Source organism: Eublepharis macularius, chromosome 7 (assembly GCF_028583425.1).
Source record: "Eublepharis macularius isolate TG4126 chromosome 7, MPM_Emac_v1.0, whole genome shotgun sequence".
Taxonomy (NCBI): Eukaryota; Metazoa; Chordata; class Lepidosauria; order Squamata; family Eublepharidae; genus Eublepharis; species Eublepharis macularius.
Window position 1 is genome coordinate 33,696,547 of NC_072796.1, and position 22,416 is coordinate 33,718,962.

The 22,416-nt window shown below is 43.2% G+C and overlaps 1 protein-coding gene across 1 annotated transcript in view; it reads right to left on the bottom strand.

Annotated features, from left to right (window-relative positions):
* Positions 1-22,416, bottom strand: part of PIGN (phosphatidylinositol glycan anchor biosynthesis class N) — a 114,557-nt gene that overhangs the window by 87,731 nt on the left and 4,410 nt on the right. The window contains exons 2-4 of the mRNA XM_054985957.1: positions 10,089-10,348; positions 7,196-7,317; positions 6,370-6,468 (exon numbers count right to left, since the gene is read on the bottom strand). Of these exons, the coding sequence (XP_054841932.1) occupies positions 6,370-6,468; positions 7,196-7,317; positions 10,089-10,315 (448 nt within the window). The 5' untranslated portion in view covers positions 10,316-10,348. The remainder of the gene's footprint in view (positions 1-6,369; positions 6,469-7,195; positions 7,318-10,088; positions 10,349-22,416) is intronic.

The following is a 22,416-nucleotide window of genomic DNA, read 5'->3' on the forward strand; positions in this document are numbered from 1 at the left end:
GATCCCAGAACTTCTTTACTAAAGAACAATCCCACCACATGTGATTTATTAATCTGGATGGAATAGGGTTAAGATCAAGAGAGGAATCTAAGTGGATAAATTTGATGTTAGTAGCAGCAAGACAGGTGATAGCAAGGAATTGGAAAGAAGCTGAGGAATTGATGATTAGTCACTGGAGGGATAAAATGAACAATATAATAGTTTTAGAGTACCTTTCGATGAAGATACGTAGAATGAATGGGGTAAAGGTTAGTGAACAAGAGGAGAATTGCTTTAGAAGGATAGCGAGGTATTTAGAATCGTTTCAACAATTTGGGATGATTAGTCGGTTAATAGGAAATTGAGAAGTATATTTGATTGTAAGGTTAAGTGGAATGATTTAGAGAGCAATAGAGTTGTATTGGGAGTAATTGTGAATATGATACAATATGGTATGGAATAATATTTATGTAGCTACTGCCTGGATGTCCCTACACGGGTGTTGTGGTGATGGGTTTTCTTTTTTTTTCTTCTTCTTGGAATACAATAACAATAAAGAATTTACAAAAAAAAAAAAAAAGCAAGACTAAGGAAACAGAGATACACTCCCTGTACTTACTTCACAAACCATAGCAGACAGGGGTCAACCAGCACAGTGTTTCTGAAGGTGCAATGATTTCTACCCACGGAATATGACTTTCTCGCTTCCCCATCTCACGACAACCTGAAATGCCCCAACAAATCGAGTTTGGTGGGTGCTCTCTCCTGCAGGAGCAGGATTTCAGAGAGGACTGAGCAGAGGTCCTTAAGCTCACAGAAATGCTGTGCTGGATCCAATGCAGTGTTCAAGTAACTGTCAGTTCAGTCGTTCATTTGAAACTAAAGTTGCCTAAATCCCCTGGGGACTCTCTGTATAAAAGGGTTCTGCAAGCACCTCCCTAAGTGGGGTGGGAAATCCCAGGGCTTTTTTTCAGCGGGAACGCGGTGGAATGGAGTTCTGGCACCTCCTGAAAATGGTCACATGGCTGGTGGCCCCGCCCCCTGATCTCCAGACAGAGGGGAGTTTAGATTGCCCTAAACTCCCCTCTGTCTGGAGATCAGGGGGCGGGGCCACCTGCCATGTGACCACTTCCGCCAAGGGCGATTTAAACTTTAAAATGACAACGCTTATATCATTGGACCAAAGTTTCAGAGGGATAGCTTGTTCCAGCTCACCCAAAGTGATGTCATTGTACGGTCTTGAGTTCCACCACTGAGTTCCACTACCTCTTTTCCCGGGACAAAAGCCCTGGGAAATCCTATGCTCGGCTATACGCTGCATTCTCATTTCCCATGGTAGACCATAGAGCCTCATAAAAAGCTAACACAAATTGGCAGCTCAAGAGAGACAGTAGGGGAGGGAGAACAAATCCAGCTAGGGATTCAGCCACACCCTCTGCTTCCCCATCAAACAGCTGATGCGCAGGCTCCACAAAGACAGCCCTTGGCGTACTTCACAGGATGGGGCAAAGAGAGAAAAAACTCATCATCACAGCCCTACAGATAAAGGTTTCAACCCTGCCTGAATGTTGGCATATCTGCTTCCCATCCCCTGCTGCTTTTCATGCCTTATACGAGGAAACTCCCTTGCCTGCCCCAAGTCTTAGGGAAAGAGCAGACTTTACAATACTTTTTAATCAAGAAAATTAAAAGGCTGGCAAACACTTGCTATATTCCACCAGCATGAACTACATTATCAGGAAAACATCTGAAGGAAAAAAAGGAACATAAGAAAAACTTTTTGTCACACGTATCTTTTGAAAATGAACTGCCGTGGATTTTTTGCTCTTAGAATGGAGACACATAGCAGGCTTCCTTTCTGGCATTTTCAGAACAGCGGAATGCAACAGCTTCATGAACATCTGCATCGAAGGCCTGATTGATGGCCCAGATACCTGGAAAGCCCATTTCCATTGGTTCTGCATAACTTCCCAGGGAAATTATATACACTGCCACTGTGCAGAAGCCACTATTTTGCTGATACCTCCCAGCACATAATTTTTTAAAGGCTTTCAGTTTTGAGAGGCAGCGAACATACCACAATACAAAAATAACTGTCCCACTGGATAATACCTGGCATGCTTACTGGCAACATTAATTAAATCTCATTTTAAAATTCAAAAGTCCTTTGTCATGGTACAAATATAGATGACCTAAAACAACTGTTTGACACACATTATTGTTAAGAAGTTGAAAGAAAAGACAATGGTCCATTTTTGGCTTTAAGAGCCAGGCGAGACATTGTGTCAAACTGGGACCAAGCAAATCCCTGCATTCAAATCCCCCTTTTAGCCTTAAAGTTCACCAGGTGATCTTGGTTCACTTATCCTCTTTTAGCCCACTATTAAAAATACTTCAATCCCATCTTTCCATAAAATGTTCAAGGCAGTGTAGCTTAGTTCTCAGAGTTGGAAAAGATAAAATGAGACCCTCAGAGGAAGGGAAGGACACAAGCATATTTCATAAAATACCTAAATAATAATAAACAAATTCCTTAACATATGGATAAAATCCAGCGTATTTTAGAGAGTATCTGAACACAGCACGGCATCCATAGCAGTTCTAACTCTCTGGATATTACTTCTGGCTAGGTATTCCACATGCCTGTTAACTTTACCCACATAAAACTGCTTGCTTTTAAGCATTTGAGAACACCTGGAGAGGAGCCTTGGTTCAGCAGCAGAGCATCTGCTTTACCTGAAGAAGGTCAATCGCAGGCATCTCCAGATGAAAAGATCAGGTAGCAGGTGATGTGAAAGACCTCCGCCTGAGCCCCTGGAGAGCTGCTGCCAGTCTAAGTAGACAATACCAACCTTGATGGACCGAGAGTCCGATTCAGCATAAAGCAGATTCATGTGTTCATATATTAGAACATTCTCAAATGCTAATGCGACTACAATTAACTAACTTTTCAGATAGAAAGAGGAACTAATTCTGCATTACACTGGGGAAAACGTTTCATTGTCAGAAATTCAAATACTTATTTACCAAGGAGCCTGCAGTTTGAACCAAAGTGAAAAGCACTGACAAACTGCTCTACCCAGAATGTTCACATATGCCAATCCCAAATTTATCCCCTAATTCTGACAGGTATATTAAGCAGACTTGAACTTCTTATGGAAGGATACCATGCTGGCCCCTGTGCAAGAACTTCGAGTGTGGTTGCCCTATAAGTCCATGGTCTTTGGATGACCTCTGAGAATGGGAATAATATTTCAAGCCTTCCTTTTCTATATGTACAGCCAGAACACCCATCCAACATCATAACAAATAGGCACTGTACCCAAATTAAACAAGTCCAATACTATAGAAAACACTCTCTGGGAATAATTGCAACAATCTTCTTTTAAAAACTATAGATCGTATCCAAATGCAAAGAGACTTCTTCCAACACAAGGGTCAAAAGAAAGTTTCTTACATGAAAGGAACATGCATCTATTAGTTAAACAGAGTGGTAAAACGCAACCCATTATTCTCCTGTGTTTTCAAGTTTCCAAGCAGAATCTCTGCAGAAAGAAAATGCATAATCAGAGAAGACTATTCTGAGCCTACTCATTAATTCTCAGCAGAGTTACATCCTTCTCAATCCACTGAAGACAATGGGCTTAGAGGGCTGTAACTATTCTTAGGACTGCACTGCAAAAGAGACAGCGAACGTATAGCCGAGGATGAAGAAAAGTTCCAAATTTGGGAAATGGCAATATTAAAGCAAAGTACGGCCACTGTCACCTTTTAAAGTCCTTCTGCCAGGTCCAAAATGATACGGGGGGGGGGGGGGAAGAGGCCCTGAAGTTTATCACATTGTTCTAGTTCATGTATTTCAAACCCAGTCGGAACAGCAGCACGTATTTTCTGCTCCCTGGGGGTTCTTCTGCTTCATTTACACAGCCCAAGGATTTCTCATTCCTCACTCTCATCTCTTACCAACTCCTTAGTGTCCCTGTAGCATAGCTTCTATCCTTCTAGAAGGAAACGGGATGGGCTTTCTTTGAGGTTTTCATAATTAGCTCAAATATGTGACACTGTACAATGAAAAGCATTCAGACCACAGTTCTAAACAAGGAATGCGACAATACCTTTTCTAGGGCCACTTTTTAAAAATCACAAAGCAACGAGGGTCAAAGCTAGATGCTGTAGTGGAAGATAGATGAGTCTCCCTCACTGTCTTTTACTGGTAAGCAGGCACCATGGGGTTAAGAATGCAGCAGGGGGAGGGTGACATTTCCCGCAGCCATTTTTGCTCTCTGTTGTCCCTCGCCATGGTTGCTGTGTGTTCTGAAGGGAATCATGAAGCTGCCTGTATGGTTTTCCTCAGTGGTCTTGAGCAGCAACTGAGGGTGGGGAATGGTAATACAAACACAGCAAAAAGAGTAACCTTCCCCTCTTTGAAATCATGTGTGTGTGTGGGAAGGTCACGCTTGCTATTTACCAGTAAAAAAGTACAAGGGAGGGATCCATTTCATCTAAAATGATTCAGAGTTCACCTTCGCATTTCACAAAAGGACCACAACTCTGTGAAACCAGGGGGGCGTGAGGAAATCAGCGACACAGGCGCCTGCATGAGTAGAAGTTGCCTTCTGCTCAGAGAGCCAGTTTGGTGTAGTGGTTAAGAGTGTGGGACTCTAATATGGAGAGCCGGGTTTGATCCCCCTTCACTTGAAGCCAGCTGGGTGACCTTGGGCTAGTCACGGCTCTCTGTAGCTCTCTCAGCCCCACCCACCTCACAGGGTGTTTTGTTGTGGGGATAATAATAGCAGACTTTGTAAACTGCTCTGAGTGGGCATTAAGTTGTCCTGAAGGGCGGTATATAAATTAAATATTATTATTATTATTATAAGGATTTTGGGAACCAATCCTTTGTATTTATATGTATCTATGTGTAAGATGGAACTGTTTACGGTTGACGCTGGCTAGGGCCTCCCCGCCGGCCGAACTGAGGAAAATTGGCCCTCCCTATCAAATGTATTCTCTGCCCAGCCTCTCTGTTAAACATCTGTGGAAAGGACTGGGTGGTGGATTCTTTTTTGAGAAGTGCTGCCACACTGTTTTAAATATTTATAATACTTATGTGATTTTAATTCCATTTTTAAGTGTGTATATATATCTTCATGTTTTATATTGTATGTAATCCACCCTGAGCCTGCTATTGCGGGGAGGGCGGCATAGAAATCAAATTAGATAGAGAGAAAGGAAGATACAAAGGAAGAGGGGGGAGGGAGAGAGAGAGAATCTAGTCAAAAGGGGCTTTCAAAGGAAGTGAGAAGCGGACAAGGTTAGCCATTGCCTTCTTGGTGAATCCCCCTCCTTAGCTTCTGAGATCTGATGTGATCAGGCTACATGATACCATTCCACGTCCCCCTTTGTATTTAGGGAGCAGGCAACTTTGGGATGAGGCCATGGGTCTGTGGCAGAGCATCTGCTTTGCGTGCAGAAGGTGCCAGGCTCATTCCCCCCACATTTTCCATTGCAAGGATCAGGTAGGAGATCATGGAGAGAGACTGCCAATCAAAGTAGAAAATACTGACCTTGAGAGACTGAAGATCCAACTTCATATAAGGCAGATTCCTGTGTGTGTTTCAAGGCACAGCATTCTTCTTTTTCAAAAAAGCTTACTACTATGGCTTTACTATCAGGAAAGAAAGCATTCAAATGGATGCTCCCAATATTTACTGGAAGGTCAGGGAGAAATCACTTTTTAAGGAACAGCAGCTCTTCAGCTGCAGAGTACTTCTTACTCAACTTATTAAAACCAGCTACAGAGTTTTATCAGGTCTAACCTAGGCAATTAGCTTGTTTACAAAGATTACTGGGTGCATTAGCCATTAGTATCTTAGGTTGTCATCCACCTGAACAATTCCATGATGATTTGACATTATCTTTTCGGCCTAAGCAATTAGAACGTTTGTTTTACGCGCTCAGAGAATCAGACTTTTGATATCTTCCATCAATGAGTTCTGATTCCAAACAGTGAAAGAACAGAAACTATTTAGCCATCTGTGTGTTTATGGTTCCCCTTGAAAGTAGTCGTGCTTCTACAACTTCCTGTAGAAAGCTAGCAAATACTTACAGAATAGTAAAACATCCAGGACTCCTGGGGAAGGAGGGGCGGGGGACAACGACGACAGATTGCAATAGGAATTTTTTTAAAAAAACAGAATCCTTAATAATACACAACGGAGATTTGCAGTGGCAGATATCATGTTATCAGCCAAGAATATGGTAAGTATTTTGTGTCAATCAGGCCTAAATGTGAATTTATATACACCAGAACAGTCATTGAGGCTTCTTTTGTATACTTTATTATTGTGACACCTTGAAATTCTGTAGCCATTAAGACTAAGATAGGCTTACCTTTAGCAAACATAGGCAGAATATCGGGACTACCCCAGCTCCAAGTGTATTTACTTTCATTGAAAAGTGAATCAAATTCCACGGGGTTTTCTTTCCATCCTATGAGTCAAGGGTTACATTGTTACTCTAGTGTTAAAGGGAATGGAGACAAATCTGACACCCTGATTAAGAGGTATAAGAGTCAGCACACAGTGTTTTCAAAATGGAGAGCCCAATTTGGCTGCAGCTTTACAATACACAAAATGAAGACATACATATTGTTTACGTGCAATACACAGAAGCGGCATCTATCTATGTGAAGTGGTTCTTCAGTGCACAAGCAAACATTAGCTATTTTAAAGTATTATGCTGATCTTGCTAACAATTAACAGATATACCTCAGAATCTAATTGAATCAAGGGCTGCATTCACACCTCAGGGGATATTGTGTTCTTGTTGCATTACAGCGATCCTTTCCTGTAATTTGCTGTATCAGCTTTCCTTGTCCACACAAGATAATCCAGTACAAATTATTGTTATTGTGTAACGACAGCACAATATTCAACGATGTGTGGATGCAGTCCATTTGAAACTCTAGAAAGAAAATCCAGGGTGTAATGCAGTTTGCAAAATGCATCCTACAGGAAAGGCATACGGTCCAGTCCAATATGGTTCTGTTTTTTCTCATATACTGATGAAAGAACTTAGGTTCAGAATAAGCCTACTTCCCAAGCAGCCATTATCAATTTCATGTTAAGTACGTTGTCATTATTCATTATTTTAAGCACCTAGCTCGCAGTGAAGACTTCAGTAAAAGCTCAATCGGATCAATGGGCTATTGGCATACCTCTAGCAACAGCACTGACATCTTCATAAAATCCAGCTATGAGGGCAACGTGCCCTGGTCTAGATTCCGTTGGGACACGAGTATGAGACACACCCCAGCTGCCTTTGGATATTATGATATCCCTGAAAATAAAAAGCGGGATAATATGTACATATTTTACAACGGTGATAATCTGAGGCAGGTTACAATGAAATTTATGTATGGAATCTGCAGCTAAATTTAAAAATGTATATACCACCTGGAATTACTGTCTCTGAATCTGTCAAGAGGTGGCGGTTGTTAGTCAGAGGTTGGATTCTGGAGGTTGAGACAGAAGGGTTAGTCTAAAAGGAATCTGAATTAAAGCTCTGATCTTTGGTTCAGTTTCCTTGGACGTAGAATTGAGCATACAAAGGTATTCCAGTATTCCAGTGGGTTTGCTGAGTCTGGCGTGTAACGTAGTTGCCATAGACAGTAGAGCGCTTTATTCATATACTTTAAACCTGCCTGAGTGTAGATTTTACTTGAGCATGTAGTATCTGAAACCTCCTACAATTCCTTGTGAAGTGTTAATATTTACCTCAGTTGTGTTTTCTTCCCAAATAAACTTTGTTTTTATTCACTTTTGAAAAGCAGACTCTCTCATGCCTGTCAGTTTACCTCAGTTCTCCAGGTCTGGGTGAGTTTATACCCAAATTCAGATTATATCCCTTCAAATCCTTTTGATAATCCACTGGAAACCAGAGTGAAGTGAATAAAGTGGCAAATAAATAGGGAAGTTGAACAACTGAATTCCAAGGGTGAATCATTACCTAGGCTTTAGGTACTCGCCCGAAAAGTACTAAGAGTCCACTGGTTCCAGGCTCTTGGCCCCAGGGCTTTCCTGACACAGTTAATATCAAGCAATGTCTCTAGCTGGAGCTTCAAAGAAGGGGTAGGCAAGACTCTGAGTAGCAGAAAGAAAAATCCTGTGGGGTGGTGGTAAGCCCCAAATAAATCTGTTACACTATCTTTCCACTAATGGCCTTCAAAGTCACGTATGACAAAAATTGTAACTTATACAACAAAACACAAAATAAAGCAGACTGAAACTTGCAGCGAGTCAGCTCACGAAGCATTGCTAGTGGTTCCTTGAAGAAATGGGAACCAAATTCCAAACTAACCTTAATGATAAGAGCTTAGATACTTGAGATCTGGTGTACTGCCTTGTCCATCCAGACTTGATTGCTTAAATGTGAGCCTTGAAACGTACTGAAGCTAGCAAACAGATTTATCGTAAACTAAATGAGAAGCTGAGTTCTGTTAATGGAGCCCTCGAGTAGAATTTTTTTAAAAAAATCTGCAAGCATGCTGGACCACATTTGGATAAGGACTGTGGCATGTAGGAAGGTGGGAAAGTGAAGCTTTCTCATCCTGGGATGTTCTCATGTCTTGAAAACAGCCCATAGATATTTGCTCCAATGGGACAAACATACTGGTCCTGTATCTTCATACCTTCTATAGTCACGGCTAAATAAAAAGAACTATGGCTTTTGTGAGAATAAAGCTCCTTACAGTTGCATATGCAATGTAGTAGGGAGCACGTCTAAAGCAGGTCTACTCAGAAGTCTACTCTCCCTTTTTTAGTCAGTGGGGCTTACATCTGGGAAAGTTCTCTTCGGATTGCAGCCACAGCTTATTAAATTTTATAGTTTTAAGATAGAGTACATCTCAACAGAATAAGGACTCCCTCATCCCTCCTTAACTCCATAATGTTGGAACTAAGTCACAAAAAAGTGGGGGGGGGGAAAGGAACTTTAATATATTTTAAATCTACTAGGTTCACTTTGGTAAACAAGTGGTGGGGGGGAGTCCCACAAGACTTGAGGGGAAATCCTATTCTGCCCGTAACACACATACACATTGGCTCTGGCTTGCCCCAAACTTTTAAACTCCACTTGCTCTTCCCCCTGAATGCTTGTTTCCCCTCCTCACCTACTCAGCCCCACTCCCCTCAACCCAAGCTGGATAACACTGAATCTTCCTGCTCGCTCCTGTATTACAGGAAATCTCCACAGAGGTTTAGTGCCCTTTCCAAAGCCTCAGGTGACTCAACCGAGACTGTGAGAGAGCAAAACACCTTCTCCAGACTCCCCAGTGCACTGTATGCAAACCGGTGGTGGACTTTGTACTATTGTCAAAGGTTGCCTAGCACCCAAGATCTCAAAGACTTTTCACAAGATCTTGGGCATCAAAGAAAGTCTGCACCTGCACCTGGGGGGTAGTTGGGAATTTCCTGCATTGTGCAGGGGGTTGGACTAGATGACCCTAGAGGTCCCTTCCAATCTTATGATTCTATGTAATGGTGAGTGCACTCAAGCGAGAGTTGACTTATGGCAACCCCTAGTGGAGTTTTCATGGCAAGACACTAACAGAGGTGGTTTGCCATTGTCTGGCTCTGAAACCCTGGTCTTCGTTGGCAGTCTCTCATCCAATTACTAACCAAGGCCAACCCTGCTTAGCTTCTGAGATCTGACAAGATCAGTCTCACCTGGGCTATCCAGGTCAAGGCCTGCACCTAAACATAAAAAGCTGTTAACTGAGGGGAGGGACTTCCCCACTTATTTTAGTTTCCAGATTTTTCTGGGGGTTCCCCCAGGTTTGAGGAAAGGTCTCCAGAGTCCTAGGTGGCTCAGTTGTGTGAATTTTTTGATCCATGGGGCTAGGGAGTGGGGAGATATATGGCTAGTAAAGATACAGAAAAGCTCATTTAGGTAAATCTCCACAGTTTGATCCATCTTACTGTTACTGCAGAACTCCAATTTTTCTGTTACAAAATTTGGACTTTCTAGTGCAAATGTCTCTATGAGGCAATGATACATGTTTATACCTCTGGCAACAGGAACAATGAGGAAGGAAGAAAAGACCAACACACCTTAGGTACGGAGCCACAGAAGTGCCATTGTTATCCAGTTCGTAGAGGGAGTCTGCACGCAGGCCATCTGCAACAAAAAGTACTAGACGCTGTGCGGGTGGCAGCAGCGGAGTCTGGTGAGGTGTCATGCCATGAACCAAAGGAGAAGTGAAGTATATGTCAAAAATAGAGATCAGGAACACACAATGTACCAGGACGCCAGCGACCATAAAGAGTGGCAAATTCATGGTGATGGGTTGTCATCAGAGGAAAGTCCAGCACTAAGAAGAGCAAAAAAATTGCAGGTGGTTAGTCAGGCAAAGCATTAACAGAATTACAAATTGATACAATCCATGGAAACAAAAATATGAGAGGCTCTGATAGCCTGTGGAAAATGCCTGGAGAACTAAAGCATGTATTTTAAAGAAATTTTCTGGTGGAGAGTGACCTCACGTCATGGCTGACTTATGGCAACCCCTGGTTGGGTTTTCATGGCAAGAGACCAACAGAGGTGGTTTGCCATTGCTCGTCTCTGCAACCCTCGTCTTTGTTGGAGGTCTCCCATCCAATTCCTAACCAAGGCTGACCCTGCTTAGCTTCTGAGATCTGACGAGATCAGGCTTACCTGGGCTATCCAGGTCAGGATATATAAAGAAATTTATATAAAAACATTTACTTCTACGCATTGAGTAATAACTCAAAACACACTGCAGAGCTTACAAAACCGTATGCTACAATAAGACTGCAATCTTAAGAACAATTTCCTAGAAGCAAGCATCAAGGAATAACGTGTGGTTTACTTCTGCGTAGACCTGTTCAGAATTGTCTTCTAAGTGTATTCATCCTTAACATGCCACAAGATTTATTTCTTATTACATGAATTTTAGAATTTCAAAGAACTTTAATTTTTTGAAATTAAAAGATGGGCTGGACTGTAACCCAGTGAAGGAACTTCCTGAAGCACAGGTTTGCCAGCCTCCAGGTTGTGGCTGGAGATCTCCCAGAATTACAACTGATCTCCAGATGACAGAGATCAGTTTCCCTGGAGTACATAGCTGCATTGAAGGGTGTACTCTATAGCATGATACCATTCTGAGGCCCCTCCCCTCCCCAAACCCCACCCTCTTCAGGTTCCACCCCCCAAATATCCAGGAATTTCCCAAGCCAGAGCTGGCAACCCTAAGGTGGGGAAGGTGATTGAGCGGGCGGCAGAGAAGCAACTGCAGAATTTCCTGAAGGAGGCCTCAGCCCTAGACCCCTTCCAGTCTGGTTTCCGCCCGGGACATGGGGTCGAGACATTGTTGGTCGCCCTCACAGACGATCTCCGCAGACATCTGGATCAGGGCGGATCAGCACTGCTGATTTTGCTGGATCTGTCAGCAGCGTTTGATACGGTCGATCATGAGCTTTTGACCCACCGCCTTGCCGATGTGGGAATTCAGGGGACAGCACTGCAGTGGCTGGTCTCCTTTCTCCATGATCGGGGACAGAGGGTGGCGCTCGGGGAGAGGGTGTCATCTCGTAGGCCACTGGTTTGTGGTGTGCCACAGGGAGCGATACTCTCTCCATTATTATTTAATATCTATATGCGCCCCCTCGCCCAGCTGGTGCGGAGTTTCGGGCTTGGGTGTCACCAATACGCGGATGACACCCAGCTTTATCTGTTGTTGGACGGGCAGCCTGGATCGGCCCCTGATGCCCTGGAGCGTGCTTTTGAGGCTGTGGCTGGTTGGTTGAGACAAAGTCGGCTGAAATTGAATCCCACGAAGACGGAGGTCCTGTATGTGGGTCGTGGGGAGATGGCTTTGGGACCCCAGCTTCCTACACTTGATGGGGCAGCACTTACACTGGCCCCGAGGGTTGGGAGCCTGGGGGTGATTCTGGATTCCTCCTTGAAGATGGAGGACCAGATCACTGCAGTTGCCAGGTCTTCCTTTTATTATCTTCGGCAGGCCAGGCAGCTTGCCCCTTATTTGTCTCCCCGTGACATGACTACAGTGGTCCAAGCAATGGTCACCTCTAGGTTGGATTACTGTAACGCGCTCTACGCTGGGCTTCCCATGGGCCTGATCCGGCGGTTACAGCTGGTACAGAATGCAGCAGCGCGGGTCATTGCTGGAGCACCGGTGTGGGAGCATATTACACCGGTGCTACGCCAGCTGCATTGGCTGCCAGTGGAGTACCGAATCAGGTTCAAGGTTTTGGTGTTAACCTACAAAGCCCTACGCGGACTGGGACCGACGTGTCTGAGGGACCGTCTCTCACCATATGAGCCCCGGAGGACTCTCCGCTCTGGCGGAAAACATCTTTTAAGTGTCCCTGGCCCTAGGGAGGCCCGCCTGGCGTCGACCAGGGCCAGGGCCTTTTCAGTCCTGGCCCCGACCTGGTGGAATGCTCTGTCTTGCGAGACAAGGGCCCGGCAAGATTTGCTTGCATTTCGCCGGGCCTGTAAGACAGAGCTATTCCGCCAGGCATATGGCTAACGCCGGGCAGTGCCCGCCCCCCCCGTGAAGGGGGGGTTAAACCATCACCCCTATGCAAACACAGAGGCATGTATGAACCACTGGGCAGCATGAATTGTTATATTTAATGTTTTTAAATGTTTTTAAATGTATTATTTAATGTTTTTAAATGTTTTTAAACATGTTTGTATTGTTATCCGCCCTGAGCCTGCGAAAGCGGGGAGGGCGGAATATAAATATAATAAATTAAATTAAATTAAGCACAGCATATCAGAAAAGAAATAAAATGAAACAAATGCTTATAAGGTATTGCTGTTATTCTGTTAAATCTACTCCTACACCTGTTCCTAACTTCTTAGTACTGTTGGATTCAGCTGAAAGATACGGACTTCTACTAAAAGTACTTCTCCAAGCTTGTTTATATGGTTCCCAACTATGAGACAATAACCTTATAACCACTTGCTCTGGTCTCTTATTCTCTTCCACGGGGAATTGTTTAATCAAAGGCTGATTCCAATGGAAACTGTGGATATTTAGATGACTCTTATCTCAGGATAAACTGACTACATGGTCACTAAGGTAAGCAACTGGATATACTTCTCAAGGGAGACTGACATTGGCTAGAGTCACCATGTGGCACCTGAAGCTGCATCAGTAGGCACAAATGTAACAGCACGCCCCAAATACAAACCAGTTCTTTTGGGGGAGAGCACCCACATCCAGAACAGCCCAAATCCTCAGTTCCCAAATGGTTATGTTATTGACCAACAGCACCTCAGTCTTATCTGGCTTTTCCTGTTTGGATTTGCTGCCAGTGACCTGGACCACTATATCAAATCAATAGCAATCAACCTCTTTCCCCCTTGTCTCTATTTCCTGCCCAAATGGGTTAACTTCCCTGAAGCCTGAGTAATTGGCATCAATCTTGCAGCCAGCTAAAGTTGACAATGAGGAAATTGAAATTGTCCAAGATTTTCTGTTCTTTGGCTCAATCATCAACCAAAAGGGAGACTGCAATGAAGAAATCAGAAGAAGATTGAGACTTGGAAGAGCAGCTGTGAGGGAGCTAGATAAGATGCTTAAAGATAAAAATATCTCTCTGGGAACCAAGATCAAGATAATCCAAACTACAGTATTCCCCATTGCTATGTATGGATGTGAAAGCTGGATAGTGAAGAAAGCTGACAGGAAGAAAATTGATTCATTTGAAATGTGGTGCTGGAGGAGAGTTTTGCAGATACCAAGGACAGCCAAAAAGACAAATAAGTGAGTACTAGATCAAATCAAGTCTGAATTCTCCGCAGAAGCTTAAATGGTAAGATTGAGGCTATCATACTTTGGTCACATCATTAGAAAACAAGATTCTCTGGAAAAGTCAACAATGCTAGGAAAAAGTGGAAGGCAGTAGGAAAAAAGGAAGACTTAAAACAAGATGGCTTGACTCGATAAAAGAAGCCACGTCCTCCAGTTTTCAGGATCTGAGCAAGTCTATTAATGATAGGATGTTTTGGAAGTCTTTCATTCATAGGGTTGCCATAGGTCGGAGGCGACTTGATGGCACATAATACACACACACACACACATCATCATCATCTCCTGCTTCTGCATGTTGTATGATCCAGCTTTAATAAATTTTAGCCTGCTCCTATTTGGGCTCCCCGCCTATTCATTCACTTCATTACACCATACAGCTTGACTGTTCCAAAGCGTGAGGTTTCTGCGACTGACCCTTAATGATATAAACCTGGAGCATTCTACAGCTTCTTGCAACATGTGACTTGATTTAGATTCTAGTTCCATTCTGAGACTGACCTGCTCAATCAGTACTTTTGATCATCTCATGACAGCAGTTCCTGGGACAAGAGTGGCCTTGGTGAGATGCAAAATTCACTTTAGGGAAGGATTCTGTTCCTAGTTTTGGGACAAACAGGGTGGTAGTTTGGGAAGCCAAAGGCAGCAGGGCTGGAGTCAGGTGTAAGTTCTGGAGAGGACAACTTAGAAACCCAAACGAAGTTAATTTGGGATGGCTCCGGAAGGAGGAAAATTGTAAAGCCTAGGGGATATATTCAAACCTGGTTGAAAGTAGTAAATAGAATAGTAGTTTTAGTGGATCTCGGGGAAAGTAATTTCATATATGCAGAGGAGTTAGCCATGTTAGTCTGTAGTAGCAAAACAGAAAAGAGTCTAGTAGCACCTTCACGACTAACCAACTTTAATGTAGCATAAGCTTTCGAGAATCACTGTTCGCTTCGTCAGATGCTTCTGAAAAAGAGAACTGTGATTCTCGAAAGCTTATGCTACAGTAAAGTTGGTTAGTCGTGAAGGTGCTACTGGACTCTTTTCTAATTTCATATGGTAATAGTAACATCATCGGTTGTATCAAAAAAACTTATTGATGAGATCTGGAGAGCCTTAATTAGTGATCTGAATGCTGATCCTGTGTGAGGCCACCCCCTCCTAGGATCTTCCAAAGGCTGCTAACGCATTCCCAATAACCATGACTCCAGTCACGTGCCGTCATGTTTCCTTCCATCAGTTTCTGCCTTTTCTTCTGCAATTGCCAGAGACTGTTTACTTTTATTTTTAATGCAAAATATGGAAGAAAGCACGTCTCAGGTATTAAAATGGAGCAGACAGAGACGAGCAGCGCAATCCTATGCAGAGTTACTCCAGTCTAAGCCCACTGAAATCAATGGGCTTAGACTGGAGTAACTCTGCATAGGACTGCACTGAAAATGAAGGAAGTGTGGCAGCACTTAGCACCCAAGATTCTTAATAACAGTTTCGTCCTGTGTTAGACCCGCTTCCTGTGAAGCAGGTGGCAGGATGAAGCACACAATGGCCGAGAAAGGTGATCTGCAGTCAGAGCCATTGTCCAAATTACACCAATTTTTATATGAGTTGGAGAGTATTACGTGAACCATCAGTGTGAGGTTTCCTTCACTGAAGCAGCAGATTCCCCTGCACTTCCTCCTTGGGTCAGTGCTGAGTACCAGATATGGTCTGAATCCCCTCCTGCTATCCCTCAAGTTACCAGCTGGAGACCCACTATGTGTTCAAATCCTATTGAAACAAACGTACTGAACCACGCAGTTCCCTCTGACAAAACAGCAGTTCCAATCGTAGAAGAAAGGGCTGTGATTTCTGTTGATTCTCTTTTCCCAATTCCCATTTTACATCCTAAGGGTGTGCTGACCAAACAAAAACTGGGGGGGAAGGGCTCAGCGTGAAGCAGGAAAGTCAGCAGATAGTGGGATAACATGCCTCCACCCCCGGCGCAAGTAGATAAGGCCTTACTGGATTGGGAACCAACACTGAATGTACTTTGAAACACAGAGCAAAGCTACAAGTGACTTCCTTCACATGGAGAACACTAGATTTTTCTCGCAAGGTTACCTGGGAAGTGAAGTCCAAGTGGTCCTTCCCTTCTCTGTTAGAATCGCTGCTTGAAGAGCCAAAAGAGGGCTTCGTTTGGGGGCGGGCAGCTGCTACTTTCTCCCAGGGCGTCCTGCGGGCTGCCTGCTCCCAGAGAGCTGCTCTGGAAGTGGCAGCGTCGGTGAAGCTTCAGCCGCAGCGACAGCGGAAGAATCTGCAGCAGATCCTTCCACTGTCGCTGTGGCTGAAGCTTCACCAATGCAGTGGCTTTCTCCAGAGCAGCTCCCCAGCGATTCTAACAGAGAGGGGAAGGACCACTTGGACTTCACTTCCCAGGTAACCTTGCAAGAAAAATCTAGTGTTCTCCACGTGAAGAAAGTCACTTGTAGTCACACTCACAGTTGGTAGCTTCTGTGAGCTGGAAGACCAGGAGTCTTCTTTGAACAAGCTTCCAGTCTCTAGGCAGCTCTGTTACAGACTGACACAAGAATACTTCTACCTTCTATTTCTTCTGCTCACACTGCTGGCCAATCCATCACCTATGAAGATTTTTGCCTACTACACAACCTGTTCTCTTCTGCTACATCAGGCCCTCTAAGATTAATGGAAATGCCAACATAATGAGGCAAACGCAGACCTAGTTTCCCCCAAAGCCATCATGTCTAATGCCGCGGTTCTTTCAATCTCACAACGCTGGGGATGCTGAGCTTGCCTAATTTGAAAAGAAAATGAGCACAATATAAATCTTGATGAAACATGCAGCCATTTGTTTTCTATTTCTATTTATGTTTTCAATATATGGAGAAATATATACAAAGCATTATTCAGATGAATATGCTTTGGCAGTATGAGAACAGATTTAAGGAGCCAAGTCAAAACACTAAAAACATTTCAGTCATTTCTTGCAGATGGATCACGGTCCACTGGGCATCTTGGGCCCGTTGTACATAATTGAGAAGGATCTATTGAAAACTCATTTTTAATAAGCATCAATGCTAGTGCGTGCACGAACATTGAGAAATACAGAAATATAGCAGCTAGAAATATAGCAACTAATCATTACCAAAGAGGTATGATTAGCTGCTATATTTCTAGGTGACAGGCAAAAAAGTTTTATTACATTATTATTTAATTTCAGCTGTCAAGGAGATATAGCACAATTGGTACACAAATAAATTGAAACAGAAGAAGAATGGCTCTGGACAATTTTATGTTAAAATATTATAGTGATATGCAAAAAATTGGCAAACGGTTCCGCTTTTAAGAACACACTTGGAAGCTAATTTTGAATTTGGATTCATAGAGCATGTCAAACGGAAGTTAGATTTGTGACACTGGAATATCACCATTTTACTTAACTTTCCTTAAGAAGTATATACAAATCTCAGCTTACATTAAAATTCTACGCTAAAAAAACCCACACCAATGCTACACGTAGCCAGGCACTTTTCCCCCAGCCACTGACAAGGTAAATGAGCGTGAACAAATTTGCATGACACATGCTGTGATACAATAAAACCTACAAAATACGATTCTATATTTAAATATCCTTCAGTAACGTGCATCATTTGTTTAAAACTACTTATCAGCCAATGTTCTCATTGAGCATTTTGTGCATTACAACAAATGTCATCTGCTTTAAATTGTAAAAGTTATTCAGCAATGCAGAAGCAAACCCAAGGCAAAAAGCTCCCAGAGAATTAAATATTCCATTTAATATAATCCCACATCAAGCAAACTCTTTGCATCAGTGATTCCTATACAAAAAAATCTTCACGGGATAAATGTGATTATTAGCTGTCCTCGCTTGAAAATTGTGAAGCATCCAAGCCTCCTTAAGAGACATTCTTTTGAAATATTGTCGAAGGCTTTCACGGCCAGAGAACGATGGTTGTTGTGGATTTTCCGGGCTGTATCACCGTGGTCTTGGCATTGTAGTTCCTGACGTTTCGCCAGCAGTTGTGACTGGCATCTTCAGAGGTGTAGCACCAAAAGACAGAGATCTTTCAGTGTCACAGTGTGGAGAAGATGTTGGCAGGTAATTTATATCTACTCAGGAAGGTGGGGTTGGGCTGAGTCATCCTGTAAGAGTTTCCCAGGGTGTGGAATGCTAACAGAGGGAGGCTTCACTGTATCCTGAGGAGGTTCTTTTGCATATGGATTGGTGCTTGATATGCTAATCTTCTCTGCAGGGCTATTGTAGGATGTAGAGTATTTTATTAGCCTGGTGTTTTTCAGGACTGGAAACCATGCTCTATTCATTCGTAAAGCCTCTTCTTTCCTGTTGCAATTGTGCTTATGCTTATGAATTTCAATGGCTTCCCAGTGCAATCTGACGAAGTAGTTGGAAGTGTTGTCCAGTATTTTTAGTGTCCTGGAATAGGATACTGTGTCCTGTTTGAGTTAGGCTATGTTCAGCCACTGCTGATTTTTCCAGATGGCCAAGTCTGCAGTGTCTTTCATGTTCTTTTATTCTTGTATGGATGCTACGCTGTGTGGTCCCAATGTAAACTCGTCCACAGCTGCAGGGTATGCAGTATATTCCTGCAGAGGTGAGGGGGTCTCTGCTGTCTTTTGCTGATCGTAGCATCTGTTGTATTTTTCTGGTGGGTCTGAATACTGTTTGTAAGTTGTGCTTTTCCATAAGCTTTCCCATCTGATCAGTGATTCCTTTGATATACGGCAAAAACACTTTTCCTGTGGGAGACTGTTTTTCCTTAGCTGTTTGATTTATCCTTGGTTTAATTGCTCTTCTGATTTCATTTCTGGAGTAGCCATTTGCTTGAAGTGCGTGGTTTAGATGATTAGTTTCCTTGTTGAGAAAGTGCGGTTCACATATCCATCTTGCAAGGTCTACTAATGTTTTTATTATGCCTCTTTTCTGTCGAGGGTGGTGATTGGAGTTTTTGTGTAAGTACCGATCCGTGTGAGTTGATTTCCTGTAGACCTTGTGACCTAACTGAAAGTTTGCTTTGCAGATGACGGATTGAAATTCATAAGCATAAGCACAAATGCAACAAGAAAGAAGAGACTTTAAGAATGAATAGAGCATGGTTTCCAGTCCTGAAAAACACCAGGCTAATAAAATACTCTACATCCTACAATAGCCCTGCAGAGAAGATTAGCATATCAAGCACCAATCCATATGCAAAAGAACCTCCTCAGGATACAGTGAAGCCTCCCTCCATTAGCATTCCACACCCTGGGAAACTCTTACAGGATGACTCAGCCCAACCCCACCTTCCTGAGTAGATATAAATTACCTGCCAACATCTTCTCCATACTGTGACACTGAGAGATCTCTGTCTTTTGGTGCTACACCTCTGAAGATGCCAGTCACAGCTGCTGGCAAAACGTCAGGAACTACAATGCCAAGACCACAGCTATACAGCCCAGAAAATCCACAACAACCATTCTTTAGAAATGTTTTGTTTAATTTCCAAGATTTATCATTTTTTATTTAAAACATTTCTGTGTCACCTTTCCACCCAAACGGGGTCTCCAAGGTAGCAAATTAAAACATTTCAACATTAAAACAGCATTTAAAATAAGGTATAGCTAAAGTATATAAACAATTCAATAAAACATATAGACATGCAAACACACAAAGCAACACAAACAGGGAGGAAGGCCAATAACAGTTATTGTGGCGGCAGACAAAACAAAACAAAAAGTCTCCACTTGTTGGCAGAAGGCAGCTATAGAGGGAGAGAAATGATACCACCAGGGGAGGGAGCTCCAAATAGGGATGCCAGTCTCCCATCCGGGATCCCCTGCTCCCACCCTTCACCCCTGCCCCCACTTACCTGGCTAGCAGGGGGACACCCACCCCCCAGGTGTTGCTCCCAGGCGGTGCAGCATGCTCCTGTGTGCTGCAGTGGCCCCAAGTCGGGCCAATTCAGGCCAGATTTCGGCCACAATCTGGCCAGATTTGTGCCCAAATTGGGCTGCTGTGGAGCACAGCAGCATGTGCATCACTCTGCTGGAGAGGTAAGTGCCAGGTCTCCAAACTCCTAACAGGAGGGTAAGGGGAACTGGCAACCCTAGCTCCAAAGTTTTGGACCGGGATGGCACAATATGTTATTCAATCTAACCTCTGCGGCAACCCCAAAAACAGTACTGCCCAGCAAGGCCCAATGGTCACCAGTAGGGTTGCCAGCCTCCAGGTAGTGGCTGGAGATCTCCCAGAATTACAGCTGGTCTCTAGGCCACAGAGATCAGTTCACCTGGAGAAAATGGCTACTTTGGGGGGTGGGCTCTATGGAATTATGCCATGCAAGGTCCTTTCCCTCCCCAAACCCCACTTTCTCCTGGTTTCTCCAGGTTTCACCCCCAGATCTCCAGGAATTTCCCAACTTGGAACTGGCAACCCTAGTCAGCAGGATAATTCAGAATAACACTGAACACAATATTTGCCTCGTTTATAAAAACTGCAGATTAAAGGCCTAGCAGAAACATGAAGCCACCCATGGTCCGTGCCTCATTTCTCAAATACAACTGACAGGATTATCTATATTATCATCTACCTTAGCATAAAATCCTGCCAGTTTGCATTCAGTTCTGGCTGCCCTACAAGCAGGATTGCCAGACTGAGCCTTGCAACCAGAAGGAGGGTTTTGGGAGTAGAGGAAACAGGCAGCGAGGGACATCAGTAATATCAGGATGTCAATGCTTGATAAAACCCAGAAGTGGGGTAGGGTAGCTCTAGGAATTGTCAGAAATTCTATAGTAAACTAATAGTTTCTGGCAAACAAAGCTGCCAGTGGGAGGCAGGAAGCCTTGCAACCCTACAAGGTTAGCTTTTTGCTGTTGTGTTAACAACTAGGATTAGCCCAATACTTTTTGTATACTACAACGCTTTTGTCGCAGTATTAATAACTAAACAAGAAACAGCAAAATAGGTTAAAATTAAAATAGTAAAGAGTCCAGTAGCACCTTTAAGACTAACCAACTTTATTGTAGCATAAGCTTTCAAGAACCACAGTTCTCTTTGTCAGATGCATGGAGGGTATGAAGAAACTGACCAGAGATATATAGGTGGTGAGGGGAGTGGGGAGTTGATGCAAATCAGTTGCAAAAGTCATGAAAGAGGTGGAGTGCACAATTCAGGCTGGGTGTGACCCCTCCCCTCCAAAGCTGAATCTGAATGGAATGCCTGAAAGGCAGTTACTTCTGGTAATGAGATAACCATCCAGAGTCTCTATTCAATCCAAGTCTGATTGAGTCAAAATTACTTATGAATTCCAGTTCAGCAGCTTCCCATTGGATTCTGCTTTTGAAAGGTTTCTGTTGAACTACGGTAACTTTTATGGTTAGAATTAGGTTTTGTGGTAGCAATGATAAGAAAATACTATCATTAAAATATGAAACCTTGAAGGCAGAAAAAGGAGTCCTATGTGCAAAGAAAATTGTCAAGGTCTGCAATGAAGGGACAACGAAATCAGCAAAGCTTTTGCAGACCAGAACCCACTTCATTGGGTGCTTGAAGCGCAATCAAAGTGGATAGGTACACTCTGAATACAGAGAACTTTTTTTAACACCAAGAATACAAAAAGTAAAGCAATGCAACAGCTGGCAGAAGATGCCTCGCAGTAGTACGCAAAGTACAAACACACACCAAAAGCAAAGCAAATGAATACAAAATGCCATTGCTATGGGCATAACTGGTCAGAGTGTCACTGATGATAAAAAAGCACAACAGAATCAATACTGTAAACAAATAGCCAAAGAATGACAATGAATGTCTCCTGGAATTCACCAAGACCAAACTCTACAGATTCAAATCTGCTAATAAATTCCAGTTTTGTGGCTAAGCACTGCAGTCTCCTCTAAACTTGTTTGAATTGCAATTTGACAACCTTAAAGTCTGCTATATACCATCCTGAGAAATTTGAAACTCTCCACCAATGGTTTTTCAAGCAATGCCCATCACATAACTATACTGAGGGATCCAGAAAGTTAAATTGCTGCACGGGTTCAGGCTGATAGTGGAACGGAAGTTTGAAGTCTTGGTAGAACTTCATCAAAACCCAGATGTAGCAAGGTAGTTAAGCAGTATGTGCCTGGAATCCTGGTGCTGAATTTGTGTAAGCCATTCCAAGGACACAAACATTGCTCATCCGACTTTCTTATATTTGTTGGTAGTCTCTTGGCTTTGTTTTTTTGTGCAGCATGCTGCCTTTGGTAGAGCCCCGTTTTACCAAGCCAACTTGTGTGTTCCTAATGCCAGAGAGTTGATAGAGTGAATCAGTCCACGTCCCATGACATGATATACAAGCTGTCTTCCTTTTCTAAGGCTTATGTACTCCTTGCTGTTGTGTCATGACGGGCTCCTGTGTTAGGCTGCTTTTACATTCATTGGATAATGCACTTCCATTGCTCTTTGGCAACCGTTTGCAACTGGATTTTCCTGTGCGAAGCAGGAAAATCCACTTGCAAATAATTGCTGAAAGTGCACTGAACATTGTCTCTGAACAACAGAACAAATTCTCGGAACAATGTGCATTATTCAG